The following is a 14,966-nucleotide window of genomic DNA, read 5'->3' as shown; positions in this document are numbered from 1 at the left end:
ACTGCAATTAGGAAGATATTAAGTAGCATTAAATGAAAATATTAGAAAATAATTAGAAAAAATATTATTAATTTTAGAAAATAATTAGAAAAACTGGCCAGAAAATTTTAAGCCAAATCATAGCTTTAGTATCAGAAGCTTATTAAAAACCTCAAGTAAGAGCCAGTTTTCCAAGGGCAGTTCTGCTCAGAGTCACTGGAGTTGATGCCACGTAACTCACAGATAAATATTTTAACACATAACAGAGGCAAACAACAAATAATACATTAAATATAAAGTAAGAAAACGTGAAGTCTTCAAAAAGAATCTGTGTGCCTCCCTCTCACAGCCCATAATGATTCAAGTAATGGATTTATAGCAAGGAAAAAAGATATCCTCTGCTTCATAGATACTGTTCAAAGATTTTTCAGACTGTATCTACAATCAAAAAATGCACAAGATCTGATTTGGAGAGCGGGGAGAATTGACAACGACAGGGAAGATGCTCAGCTGGAGCCTCCCTTCATCTCTGAACCCATGGAGGCAACCTGAGCCTTTTCTGAGCATTGAAAGAGCCGACATTAAACCTGAAGGGCCCCAAGCAGGGGCCAAGACTTTATAGCTCAACACTCTCCGTGCAGAAAGACCTGGCTCCCCTTACAGAGCAGCTTATCTCATGTGTTCACCTGAGATAAGGACGTTTGTGCCAGCACCTTACTGCAGAATGGTTAAAATGCTGCGAATTCAAACACTGGTTCATCTCCTCGTGACTTATTTAGGAACTTTCAGCAGGACTTTCACCACCAAGCAGATTCACCAAAGATCACTGATCACTGGAAAGCCTTGGCCATCACAGCAGAAACAGTCTGGGTGTCATTTGCAGCCTCGCAAATGTATTAATTTTATTAATTTATTTATTTCTAATGTCTCTTCCATGAATTTCAAAGTTCACTGTGGTCTGGTTTTCCTACTTCACAGGCAGGGAAAGCTTCTAATCTAGTATTTTCCTTGTATCATCCGTTTCCAGGCCCCTATTTCTTCCAGGTATTTCAGGGGAAAGCCTTCAGTTGTAGTTCCCACAATTTTTGTGTATGGGACACTTGTTTCTAGACTATGAGAAAAAATATATAAATGCAGTTTGTACAAATTTTCTAATATACCACATGTTTTCATATCACAAGACCCCATATATTTTTCCCAACTGATTAAATAAACAAAAAAATACATTAATTAAATGAAGCACTATCTTTTTGTTCTTTCCTAAAATAAGTCAAGTCTTAATTGCTTGTAGAATGCAAGTTCACAGGTTTTGTTTTCCCAACTGATGGAAATTATGTAAGTTTTTTCACTATGTATTTTTGTGTCATTTTTCTGACAGCTCAGTCAGTCTTTCCTTTCCTTTTCCTCTTTTTCACATGTGAACATTCAAATGAGCAAGCCACCAAAAATTTTCTTTGGTCATAATTTTTATCAAATCAGAGATGGAAATTGAGGTAAAGAAAAAAGAAAAAAAAATATCAAAAAAACATTGTACCAAAAGACTTGGTGGCAAAGGTTAATCTTCCCTGAAATGTCATGGTGTCTTGCAGCACTTTTTACCACAGCTGTTTTTGTTTTGGGAGATTCTTTGGGGGAGTTGTTTGTTTTTTTTTAATTTCTTGTATAAATAACATCTGTGACAGAGAATAAAAACTGGTTTCATCCCTTACCTGGGATGTAAGAAACAGAATTTGGAATTTTAAATTATTTGATTCAAGTCAGGTACTTGAGCCTGGGTTTTTTAAATCTTAAATAAATATTTCTCTGTCACAAGACTGTTTAATTATTTTAGGATAATATTCCCTGTCTTATCCTTTCCTAATCATATCTGGAAAGTAACTATTTTTTCCAATGCTAAAAGAGGCATAAAAATGTCAAACACTTAGAATTATCTCAGTAAGTGATATTCCTTTCTGGCAAATTCAAATACAGGAACAGATTTTTTTTTTTAATTTCTACTGATATTATCAATAACTTCCTCTATACAGCATTTAACTTTTAATGTAAATTACAAAAAAAATCAATTAATTAATTAATTTTCATTGTGAAATGAAAATGCAGCAGTAATAATAGAATATTGACAGAAAAGTGGATATTCAGGAGTTCCTCACATTATAAATGTTCTCAGTTCCACTTAGTTCTAGGAAGGGCTGGAGAAAAACAGTCTTTCAGAAAAGAAATGTTCACATTGTTTAATCTTCAATTAAACTTCATTTCTCTAATGCTCTAAGTTATATGATTACCAAATACACACAACAAATGATCTTAGTCTTCTTGACTTTTCTTTTTTTATTTTACTAAAAGAAATAAAAAGTCCCAGGCAGTACATTCTTTAACGTGTGCAACACCCTAATTTGGTCATCGTATCTGCTGTTTAGGCAAGGGATGTGTTTATGGAGTTAAGTTCCAATAATGAGAAGAGAGACCTGGATTCTGTTCTTCCCTTTGCTGAGGGTATGGAATAAGAATTTGGACAAATCACATCTCAAGTTCAACACTTACTACCACAGCGTTTGATTTTTAACAAGCTGCCATACCCTCAATATTTATTCTAAGCTTCCTGTAAAGTCTCAGTGTCCTGTTGCAGTGGTTTCAATGTATATGGAACAGCAAAACACCAAGTTGTGCCTTTTGCACTAATACTGGCTCAAGCCTAGTGATCTCAGCATCCTGCTATTTCAAAAGCACATCTTAAAACAGCCAAAAAAAGTCAGACTAAAGTTCTTTTAGACATTTTAGTAACTTTTGTCTGGTGAGCAAGCAATAGCAGAACAGGACAAGGGGGAATGGGTCAAACTGAAAGATGGTAGGGTTAGATAGGGTATTAGGGAAAAATTCTTTACCCTGGGGATGGTGAGGGTGGTTACCACAGGTTGCCAGAGAAGCTGTGGCTGTCCCATCCCTGCAAGTGTCCAAGGCCAGGCTGGAAGGGGCTCTGAGCAACCTGGGACAGTGGAAGTGGAAGATTTCCAGCCCCCAAGGCAGAGGCTGGAAATGGGTGATCTTTAATGTCCCTTCCAACCCAGACCATTCTGTGACTAAATCTCCATAAAGCAAACCAGATATCCTATCTGATATCCTCGGATCACACCTCCAGCCCTGAGCAACTTTTAAGCAGGGAATTTAGATCCAAGCTGTATCCACCTGTTAATTTTTAAATATCTTTTCCCACAGTAAGCATTTCCATCAGCTGTAACAAACACATTCAAACACCTCCCCTGCCTGTTTTCCTGAGCTCACGGAAATCTCTTGTACCTGGAACACCCCCTGGCAAGCACTCTGCAGCAGTGCTTCATTGAATGATTTATATAATTTATGCAATTTCACAACAACTCCATCAGAAGAGAGTAAAAATATCAGAATAAGTATACTAAAGTTATATAAACCAAATAAATATGAACAGTACAAGTATAAAAGCACAAGCAACCTGGATGGTAAATCTCTTATTTCAGTGGATTAAGTGAACCTTTGCGCAGATGTATTTTGTGTATGCTCAGAAACAAATAGACATTAGAGAGCACTTGAGGAACATGAAAAAAAGAGGCACAGCAGACACAAGGTGTCTTTTCAGTGGGATAAGCCGTTCCTACCTCACCTACCAGACCTGCAGTATTTTGCTATTTCACATTTTCCCTTTTCACAGGTGTACTGCAAGTCTTAGCTGAACACTGTGCACCACATAACCCCAAATGTAAACTCAATAAAAACAATCTCAGGCACAAAAAGGCAAGTCCGCAGAAGGTTTTTACAAGATTAGAGACTTAGCGAGAGTTAGGTGAGAGTTATGAAACCTGGGGCAGAGAACAGACAAGTGCAAACCACTTTTTAAAAAAAAAAATTATAGCAAGTTACCCCCAGAATCACTTAAAAAAAAAAACAACCAACCAAACAAAAAACAACCCAAAAGCACTTTAGTTTCTTCACTTTCACATTCCTGGTATAAAATGATGACAAGCCTGCAAAACAAACTTAAGAGCAAAACCAAACACACACACACACACCCCCCACACACACACAGAGGTTGGGTTTTGGATTTTTTTTGTTGTTGTTGTTTTTTGGGGGTTTCTTTGTTCGTGGTTTTGTGTTGGGACTTTTTTGGATTGTTTTTTATTTGTTTGGTTTTTGGGGTTCTTTATGTTTTGGGGTTTTTTTTGGGGGGGGGCTTTCTAGTTGTTGCTTTTTATTTGTTTGGTTTTTGGGAGTTTTTTAGTTGTTTGGCTTTTTTGTTGTTGTTTTTTGTTTGGTTTTTGTTTGTTTTTTTTTCTTGAGGTTTTTTGTTGTTGCTATTTTTTTTGCTGTTGTTTTTTATTTGTTTGGTTTTTTGGTTTTTTTTTTGTTCGTTTTTTTTTGCTTGGGATTTTTTGTTGGGCTCTTTATGCTGCCGGTTTTTATTTGTTTGTTTTTTGGGCTTTTTTTGTGGGGTTTTTTTTGGGGTTTTTTTTTTTTTGTTTTTTTTTTTTTTTTTTTTTTTTTGTTCTTTTTTATTTGTTTGGGGTTTTTTTGTGTGTGTTTTTTTTTTTTTTTAATTTAGGTTTTTTTTTCGTCCGATTTTTCTCTTTTTGGTTGTGGGGAGTGTTTTGGTTTTTGTTTGTTTTTGTTTTTTTTTTTTCTTTTGTGTTTTTTCCTGTTTTCCTTCCCCCCCATCCCCGGAGCGCACCGAGAGGAGGAGGAGGAGGAGGAGGAGGGGGAGGAAGGCGCCCCTCACAAAGTTGGCGCGGCCGGGGGGCACAGGAGGAGGAGGAGGAAGGGGCCCCTCACGAAGTTGGCGAGGCCGGAGGGCACAGGAGGAGGAGGAGGAAGGGGCCCCTCACGAAGTTGGCGCGGCCGGGGGGCACAGGAGGGGTGAAGGAGGAGGAGGAGGAGGAGGAGGAGGAAGGCGCCTCTGAGAATCCTCGGGAGCTGCACGTCCCCGGCGGGAGGAGGCGGGCAGAGCTGAGGGCTGAGGGCTGCGGGGCGGCGTCGCCCGAGGCGCTTTAAAGGCGCGCAGGCGGCGGCGGCGGCGGCGCCATGGGCGAGGTGAAGGTGGCCGTGCTGGGCGGCAGCGGGGCCGGCAAATCGGGTAAGGGTGAAGGGGGGGAAACAGGGAATGGATGGGGTTTGGTGCAGGGGGAGGAGAGGCCCCGCTGATCCCGGGTTTGATAGTCCCGGCTCTGCTAATCCTGATCCTGGCTCTGCTTCCCTCACGCAGCGCTGGCGGTGCGGTTCCTGACCCGGCGATTCATCGGAGAGTACGCGTCCGGAGCCGGTGAGCGCACCCAGGGAGGGATGGAAGGGATGGATGGAGGGACAGACAGAGGCAGGGAGGGAGGGAGGGATGGAGGGATAGAGGAAGGAATGGAGGGATGGATGGAAGGATAGATAGAGGGATGGATGGAGGGATAGATGGAGGCAGAGATGGAGGAATAGATGGAAGAATGGAGGCAGGGATGGATGGAGGGATAGATGGAGGCAGAGATGGAGGAATAGATGGAAGCAGGGATGGAGGGATAGGTGGAGGGATAGAGGGAGGAATGGAGGCAGGGATAGATGGAAGGATAGAGGGATAGGTGGAGGAATGGAGGCAGGGATAGATGGAAGGATGAAGGGAGGAATGGAAGGATGGAGGTTTTTCCCCTGGGGAGAGCTAGCACTAGATGTATGTTGATACAAATATGTGACACAGAAACTGCGTTTAGGGGGAGGCAATGGCTCAGAGCTAAGACAGTGCAGTGTTATGTGAAAAAGTGCCTGAACAGAAATGATGAGCAAAGAGGGTGGTACTGCTGATATTCAAATATCATAATTAATTAGTTTGACCGCCAAACTGCCAAAAAACTCACTTCTTTTTCAAACGAAAACAATGCATCACATCTTTTTATCTGTCTTATTGAAACCTGTAAAACTCATGCTCTTTCACAAATCCATAGTTTGGTTTGCCTATCCTGAAAGTAAAGATTTAAACAGCAAAGCACAGAGTGCATTTCAGAAGCACTGCTTCCAAAAAAGCAGATATAAGTGCTTAAATGGTAGAAAGTGGAGTAGCATTTCTTGCTTACAGCTGCTCTCAACAATATCCCATTACTCCTACTGTGAACTGTAAAGTTTTTTCCTGACGAGGCGCTGTGTTTTTTCCCCTTGTGGCTCCCCAAGCGCTGATTTGATGGAGGATTTGGGTGTGGTAGAACTTTGCAGGGAGATGGGAATTCCCTCTCTGTTATGGGCGGGGGGTCCTGCTGGGGTGTGAGCCCTGGGGAAAAGGGAAGGGGTGAGTTGGGGGGAGATGGCTTCTCTCACAGCAGCTGGGAAGGGGAAGAGAGCCAGGCTGAGAGTGGGGTATAGTCAGCTTGATCAAAGAGAGCAAAGAAATATGCTAAAAAGCCCCAAAACAAGACCTGTTCTACCGAATATCCCCTCCTCGGCTGCAGGGCATGTTCAGATTGTTTATCAGCACGGGTGGGTAATCAAAGCATTCACGAGATCCCCCAGTGAGGCAGGAGGGTGCTGCTTTGGTGGCTTTGAGGAAAACCTGGCTGGTCACGGGATTAAATGTCACTTTGGTGCCATTCTGCCACTTTAATTAAGGCACTTCTAGATCAAGGAAGGTGGCAGAGCAGGACTTGAACTTTTACACCCCTGCTGGAAATACTGTTCAGCTGAATCACAAATAACTCTGCAAGTGTTGCTGCCAACCCAGCTGATGTGGCAGAAATCCCAAAACTTAACAAGGACCAGAGATTGCCCTCCTCTACCTCACTCTCTCTGCTAAAGTAAAGGATTCTCTCCATGCTTTTTCCCCCTCTCCTCCCAGGTATCAGAGTAGCTTCTAGTGATCTGTAAATAACAAAGAGAAAAGAAGGAAAAACTTAATGAGGAACAGAGGAAAAAAAAAAAAAGAAAGAAAACAGAGAAAAAGAAGGACAAAGTTAACAAGGAACAGAGATTGCCCTCTACCTCACTCTCCCTGCTAAAGTAAAGGATTCTCTCCATGCTTTTTTTTCTTTTTTCCCCTTCCCACAGGAATCAGGGTAGCTTCTAAGGATCTGTAAGTAACAAAGAGAAAAGAAGCACTAAGCTGAATTGTATAGAATATATCCAAATGAACTTATTCTGAAGGAAGAGCTACAATTGTTCATGTGTGCTCTGCCATTATTTGTTATTATACAAACATAAAGTGAGCAGACACTTTGTGTCCCAGCTGGCTGCTCCAGGTCTAAGCTACCACATAAAAAATTATGTGCTCTGTGTGTGTTCCAAACCACCTACAACCAAAACCAGGTTCTGTTCCCAGCCTCCAGTACTGCAAGTCCTGTAAAAGGCATGTCAAACCCCCAGAAAATTTTCATTTTTTTAACAAATGATTGTTGGAAGATGAGTTTAGCACTGTTTCTAGAGATGAGGAAAGTGGTAATAGGGGTGGTAAAATAAAGATCATGCCACCATTAGTGGAGCCAAAATAATAATAATTAGAAGTTGGTTTAATTAAGGAAACAAGCAAAGGGCTGTAGATTTTGTACCCTGAGATGCTTGGGACTGATAGTTTATCATCAGATGAATTCTTAAGATGAGCATGAGGAATGCTGAAGATGCTGAGTTCCAGAGATCACTGAGCTATCCCTCATTACACAGTTTTAAGTGTGTTTTCTGTACTGTCAACACCAATTCTTGTCCCTGTAGCTCAGAAAATGACAAATCACAGTGTAGAAAGGCTGTTGGCAACCACAAACTGCTTACCCTTGCTCACGACATCCTGCTGCTTTAAATAGTAGTGATGGTGTGTCTGCAGTAGAGTTCCCAGTGCTGGTGGAGAGTCCTAAATCTGAGACACTGCAGAAATATTTTTGGACTAGATCCTGAGGACATGGTGCTGTAAATACTCCTGGTCTAATGCTGCCTGGTATGAGAACTCTTAAAGCACCAGAAGCCATGGTAAATAAATATTATTGCTAATAACACTTCTGTGCAGAATCAGAGCTGCACATTTGATAATCCTGAGCCCTGGTATCAAGCTGAATGGTGATCAGCATTTAGCTGATTGTGAGGATTGTGAATTCCACTCACCTCTGTTTTGAAAGAGGAAAAGCAGAGTCTGAAACTATTCACTTACCAAGACTTTGATGGGAGCACCACGGAGAATGGTGTTGGTCTGCCTGAGGGGTTGACTGGTGCAAAATTCAATAGGTTTGTTTCCAGTGTGTGTTGAGAAAAAAAGGCAAACAACCAGTCATAAAAACCAAAACCACAAAGCAAACAAAAAACTTTCCCCAACAACCTTCCTTACCTCCAAAAGAAACCAGATCAGTGACAAAAAAAAAATCTAAATGGCTTGAGAAACCAATCAAATAACCAGTATTCAGGGAATCCTCAGTATTATCAAATTTCCAAACAAAACCCCCTTCCCTAACAACCTTCCTCACCTGCAAAAAAAAAAAAAAAAAAAAAAAAACAAAAAAAAAACAAAACAACAACAAAAAAAAAAAAACAACAAAAAACAAAACCAAACAGATCAGAGACAAAAGAATTCTAAATTTCTTGGGAAACGAATCAAATAACCAGTATTGAAGGAATCCTCAGTGTTATCAAATTTCACTCTTGCCTTTTCTTTTCACTGTCATGCCCAGTCAGTAACACTGTTTTTCTTTGGATACTATCTATCTTAGAATGCATCTACACCAAACACTTGTGCCTGGATGGGAGGCAGATACACCTGGAAATTTATGACCCTTGTTCCCAGGTAAGTATTTAGCAGCAGGAAGAGGATAAAGAAAAGCTGTTCTTCATTACCTGTGTACATGGTAAAAAGGGTCAAGGGGTTACAAAGTTTTAATTCCTGGAATTTGTGCCTGCTCTTTAGGGTTTTTTTTAAAGACTGAAATTTTATAGTTGCTGGGGCTTGGAACTAATGAGTACTTCCCCATTAGCAGGAGAGATTTTGGTTGCACATATTTGTGCTAGCACTCTCTGAGCTGTCTGGTCTCATTTTTTTTTCCTTAGGAACAAGGCCTAACTTTGTCTGTTTAGCAAAGCAAGTGATTATTTTTTTTTTTTCTGATTAGCTTCCAGTTTTCCATCTATTTTAGGTCCTATGGTCTTGCTAGCTGCTGCCAAGTCATGTGCAGGAATAAGCTAATTTTAAATAGTTTTGAAATGACACTCCTTTGCCTAATGGGACAGTTTAAAGCTGTTGCTTTCTGGAAATCAGAAGTGTGGCAGCTTCTTGGTGTGAAGAGGGTCAAGGATTAGTACAACCCTAATATCACTCAAGTGACTTTTGTCACTAGATTTATTAAACTCAACTGCAGATTGAAAGAAGATTTTTTTTTTCCCCCTAGCTCTTCAGAAATTTAACATATGGGTAATTAGTGTTTGAAAGTTGAACAATTCAAAGAGGAAAGAAAAATGAAGAAAATCCTTAAGCTTACTATAGTCAGAACATTAGGAACAAGCAAACCAGAGCTACAACTACAAAACACACAAATGTTGATGTCCTGTGTGTTTCACTCTCATGTAACCTTGCAGAATTTTAAGCAATGGCTGTAGAAGTTGGGGAATTTCACTGCTTAAACAAAGTGTAAATGTTTCATAATCAGTGATCCAAAGTGCCATTTTTGATACTGGGTATTTACAAGGCTTTTGGAGCAGCACTATGCCAGTACCTAGACCTATTAAATATCTTCTGCAATGAAGGTTACCATGTTCTGGCATTCACAGCAACAGAGAAAAGGCTCTGGAGTGGCAATAGTAACATCATTTTTCTGTGTTCTTTTGCACCTCTTTCAGCCCCAGCAGGGGAAGCTGTCCCTGGCAGATGAGCTGCACTGGGCTGATGGATTTATCATTGTCTATGACATCAGTGACAGAGCATCCTTTGCCTTTGCCAAGGCCCTGCTCTACAGGATCCGAGAGTCTCACATAGGAGTTTGTAAAAAGTAAGTGGCATTATTTATTTTTTTTCCCCCTTAGCAAAACCCTTTTGTGAACTTGCAGGCTATCCTAGCAGCAATTAAAATCCAGCAGCAACAGAGTGATGTAACGCAATGCCAACAAGGTACCTGTGGGTAAAATGTGTGGCAAATTACAATCAATTTTACTGTATCCAAACCCAAGTACATTGGGATTTTTGTTTTTATTTCTTACGGAACTAGTATTTTAATTATTGCCATAAACATTTCTGCTGTGTTACACAGGTAAAAAAGCCTGGCACAGTCAGTCTGTGCTTTTACTTTCCCACTCCATTACCAATGGAGATGCACAAATGCAGAGGGTGAAGAAAAACATTTCCCACAATAAAGGAAAGTAATACCACAAATATCTCCTAAACTGCCTTTGGTGATGACCCCAGCATCATTTGTGCACATGGGTGACCATATGGAAAGAAAGAAAGCACTTAAAAAGAAAAATCACCAGAACTGCAGGTGTGAGTGTGGATGGGGGTATGTATTCCTGCATCAGTCAGGTGAGGTGCTTTCTAAATAAAAGAGTGAAATCCCTTACCTTTATCAGAAGAGAAGTAAAAGCCCCATTTTTCTGTCTGTTTTACTGCTGACCTTTCTTAATTAAGGAAATATTAAGGAAGAAAAATAGTATTTTTCCTTAATTAAGGAAAAATTTCTAAAAGGAATGATTTTAGCAGAAGCCTGGAATTAGATTTCCTGTGTCTCTTTCTGAGTTATGCCACTGACCCTGATCTGTTTCTTGGACCTGCAAATGGAGATAATGATCAGGTTGCTTCTTCATGAAGTCCAGGTGCTGACAATATACTCAGCAGCACAGAGCATAAAAAAAAGCAGTGGATTTAACAAAACATTAAATCTTTGAGTAGAGAAAACCAAAACGAAAATCTACTGGTAGAGAACAGCTTGTCCGGAAAATCCTTTGACAAATGGAAAACTAGAATTCTTCCTGGCAGGGTGAGGGGTTTGGTTAGCTCATTATGGGTTATTTTGAAATGCCTGTTATCCATACATACTTTTCATACACACTGAACTTAGCACAGCACATAACACAGCATTGCGCATCTCTTTTCTCTTACTGGAACCTTTTTCATTTCAGGATGGTCGAGTCATCAGTATTTTTGGTTGGCAATAAACAGGATCTATGCCACATGAGGGAGGTTGGCTGGGATGAAGGACAGAAGCTGGCAATAGACAACAAGTGCCAATTCTGTGAACTGTCAGCAGCAGAGCACTATCAGGAGGTTGTGGCAATGTTCACCAAGGTGCTGAGGAACATCACTGCCAACTCCAAAGTGAAGGAGAAGAGACGATCAAGCGGCTCCAAGTCAATGGCCAAGTTGATCAACAATGTGTTTGGGAAGAGGAGGAAATCTGTGTAAGAGAGGGTTAGTCCTGAAGTTGGAACAAGCTGAAATAATGGAGCTGAGCTCTTGGGATTCACTGAATTTCCTCCAAAGGTCAATATGTGGAGGAGTAAGACAGTAGAAACCAAAGGTGGGAGACAGTAGGGTCTAGACCTGGAAGATCTGACCTTCTATTTCAGCTCTGCTGCAGATTTACTGTATAGGGCAGTGCCATTTAAACTGTGAGCTGTTCCAGAGGAGAGGTTTAGTCTGTATTTATTCAACACCAGCATGGTCTTGGATAGAGCTTCTAGGTGCAACTGAGGTATAAACAGATCTATAATTTCACAGATTCACTTCTATTGGAAAAGACCCTAAAGTCATCAAAACCAGCCATTAACCAAACACTACCAAATCTACCACTAAACCACACAATATCCAGTAAACTCAGTCTTGCTGATCAAAATCTTACTTCAGAATCCTCAGTAGGTTTTTTTTGTGTGTGTGCAAGAACATTTGCACTAAGAAAAGCAAAATACTGCAGGCTTCATGTGGTAGTGTATTTGTATTTAACTCAGGTTCTTGTGTGCCTTACACTTGCTGAAATTCATATGAATTCAATGCTTAGACACCAAGTCTACAAAAAGTATTTACCTGCAGAGCTGCCTTGCAGAGGCACCAGAAGTAGGGAAGCAGACAGATAAAGCAGTATTGTCTCCTGTTTCAGTATCTTTTTTTCTTTATTCCATGAGTGATGAGAGAAAGTGGAGAGGGTTGAGGAGTGTGGGAGCTGAAATGTTGGTGAAATGTTACTCAGTGAGCGCTGGGCTGTTTTGGCAAGGTGGTTGTTGAGTGATATAATTTTACAGCAAGGGCCAGGATAAGGCTTGGGTTCATCCCTTCCACAGAGCAGCTTTTGTCAGCTCCAACAAAAGTTTCATTAGCTGTAAGGTGGGTGTGACTGCTCAACCTCAGATGGCAGCAGCAGCTTGGAAGGCACATGGTAAGGAGCACAGGTTCTGCAGGATATCTGCCTGGATTTAAAGGTCAGCCTGCTGGTGAGACCTGTGCTCACAGAGAGTGTTTTTCCTAATAACCAATGTCCTCACAGCTACTCATGGCTGTGGAATTGAAATGCCACAGAGAGAGCACCGAGTACCGCTGGTTACACTTTCAGATGTGGATATTAAACATCAGCTGGGTTTAAACGTGTTGGCAGTTGACATTCAGAGCTCTTACTCTGGACAGCTAAATAAGGGCTTAGCCCAGAGTGTTTGCAAGTGCTGTTCTCATACAGAAATTATGAAAGGGAAGTGATCTGAAGATGAATTGCTGCCTCCTACCCACTCAGGGGACAGCTGGGATTCAGTCTTTGTGGGATGCTGAGTTGGAGCCTACCTCTACTCTGAAATTTTACCTGCATTGAAACTAAAAAGTTTCAGCTTTTATTTTTTTTTACTTTCAGTTTTTGAGTGTTCACCCTTAAGACAACATAAAAAGGTTTATATATAATCTTAGCAGTAAGGTTGTAAAATAGTACTAAAGCACATTTAATTGTGTTGACCAAAGATCACTTTTTTTAAGCAAAAGGTACTGCTTATTTCACTTGTTATAAGACTAAAAATATTGGAAATAGTTCTCAGTTGACAAGCACAGGGTTGCTTTGTTTTCCTGCAGATGCTGCTCTGCCATATCAGGAGCATTTTAAGTGTATGGTCAATATCTATGAGACTGAATGTGCAGATTACTCATATACACCCCTCAGATTCCCAGCCCACATAGGATTCCAGAACTACCAACGGAGTTGTAGCTTTACCTTGCTCTAGCAATCCCAGATTCCAGAACTCTTACTTGTATTTACTGCTCTGGTATTAAATAAACTGGATATAAGATGGATGTATTAATGATTTTTGTTTTGTTTTCCCTTTACTCTGGTATAAAGCTACAGAGTTTTGACTGCTATAAAAGGGAAGCACTGTGCACATCTGAAATTCAGACTAGAGAAGGTAAATCTGGGAGTCAGGCCCTTGCACCAAAGAGAAACTCTGGTTGCGTTTGCTGAGCACAATGAACAAACCCTCACTACCTTTAAGCAGTGAAGAGAACCTTTTAAAATATTGCTTTATCCTTTAAAAATTAGTCAAAACAGCCACAGAGAGGCCAATTTGTTGTGTTCATATTCCTGGGAATGTGGGCTTTCAGATAGATGGAACCCATAGTCTTTTTTTGACTGTATAGAGTAAGTGTTGGAACAGAGAGTAGCTGTCACCTACAGGGCCATGAGTTCGCCTGAAAACCACCTGAAACAGCTGGATCATCTAGAAACAGGATGATTAAGACTCAAGCACACTAAAACACCCAGCACAGACAAAATTTGGTGTTCTCTGCATCAGGATTTCATTTCTCTTTCATTGCTGATAAGTGCAGATGAACAAGAATGCAGTATTTTAAAGCAAATACATATTATCCCTTTCTAAATGTATTTTTTAAATAACGGCTTTTAAAAATACTTAAAAGGCTTATATATATATACATAAATATATATATATATTATGTTTTGCTAAGTGTTCTTAGAGTTCTAACAGAGAAGGAAATATATTAACTGGCACAGCCACATTGCAAACAAGAAATTAGCAAGAACCCTCTATATAAACAGTAAGTGATGTAAATGATGTCTGCTGCTCAGCCTTGACAGTGACATCACCTGGAGCATATCAGACTCATTAAGGAGTGTGGAAATGGAACTATTTGTGCTGTCACATATTGCTTCAGCACACAACCCCATCCTTTCTCACCAAAAGATTTTAAAATTGCTGTACAAGAATTAAAGGTTTCTTGCTGTCACACCTAGAAGTCCTTGTTTATGTGAACTTTCTAGTTTCAGTAGAATTTTGTCTGACAAAGGCACTCAGAATTGCTGTTCCTTCTCCCTGTCTTCAACTCATTTCTACTTTGGAAACAGTGACATAGAAGCAAAGAGATTCTACTGCAATATAAAGGTAATAGCCCCTGGCTCCTAACACTGTCTCTCAGAGCACTTTCAGGGCTTTTTCAAGCTCTTTCTCACTATAGTTTTGAAATAAATTTAGACCAACACCACCTCAACTCTTTTTCCTACTGTCTTGTCTGTATGCATTAAACTCTTTTGGAAAATCCCACTGAAATCATGTTCACAACAGGGCAGAGGGGAAAACATCCCAGGAAAACTTGGAGCATGACACTCCTGGAGAAAAGGAATAATGAAGTGCAGTGTTGAGTAGCCCAACCAAACATGCTGTACTCTGAAGACAAAATTAACTTTCATGGGCTTTTTAGCCCATTGCTAGAAGCTGATTTCTGAAGGGGTGGAGAGGAGAACATTGAGCCATGTGTGAAGAGCTGGTGCTTTTCTCTCTGACTACACTGCTTTGAAGATGTCTGATCGTTGCTCTCTCCAGCTCTGAGGCAGAGAGAGGGATGGATGCTGTGGCCATTGGCTTGAATTGTTGGGATCCTTTCCCCAACAGCCAGACTCAAATCCCTCCATGGTATTTTCAGAGCCTACACTAAAAAGAAGAAGAATATGAAAGCCACAGAAAGCAGAACTAAGGTGCAGTTAGCATCCAAGAGCATGCTAATTTTCCATCAGTATGCCTGTTGGAACAGGTGCTTTAGGCTAATGAGGTTTCATACA

The 14,966-nt window shown here is 40.5% G+C and overlaps 1 protein-coding gene across 1 annotated transcript; it reads left to right on the top strand.

Moving 5' to 3' along the window:
* The first annotated feature begins 5,008 nt into the window (after positions 1 to 5,008).
* Positions 5,009 to 13,189, top strand: RERGL (RERG like). Its single transcript, XM_063155657.1, has 5 exons — positions 5,009 to 5,077; positions 5,207 to 5,263; positions 8,655 to 8,728; positions 9,775 to 9,923; positions 11,047 to 13,189. The coding sequence occupies exons 1-5, from the start codon at positions 5,026 to 5,028 to the stop codon at positions 11,327 to 11,329; spliced, it is 615 nt and encodes a 204-aa protein (XP_063011727.1). The 5' UTR covers positions 5,009 to 5,025; the 3' UTR covers positions 11,330 to 13,189.
* The last annotated feature ends 1,777 nt before the right edge of the window (positions 13,190 to 14,966 follow it).

Source organism: Melospiza melodia, chromosome 4 (assembly GCF_035770615.1).
Source record: "Melospiza melodia melodia isolate bMelMel2 chromosome 4, bMelMel2.pri, whole genome shotgun sequence".
NCBI classification, from domain to species: Eukaryota; Metazoa; Chordata; class Aves; order Passeriformes; family Passerellidae; genus Melospiza; species Melospiza melodia.
This window is presented reverse-complemented; position numbering and strand designations above follow the sequence as displayed.

Coding starts and splice junctions, on each gene's coding strand:
- RERGL (XM_063155657.1), top strand. CDS start 5,026: ATGGGCGAGGTGAAGGTGGCCGTGCTGGGCGGCAGCGGGGCCGGCAAA. Junction 5,264..8,654: donor AGAGTACGCGTCCGGAGCCG/GTGAGCGCACCC, acceptor TATCTATCTTAG/AATGCATCTACACCAAACAC. Junction 9,924..11,046: donor CACATAGGAGTTTGTAAAAA/GTAAGTGGCATT, acceptor TTTTCATTTCAG/GATGGTCGAGTCATCAGTAT.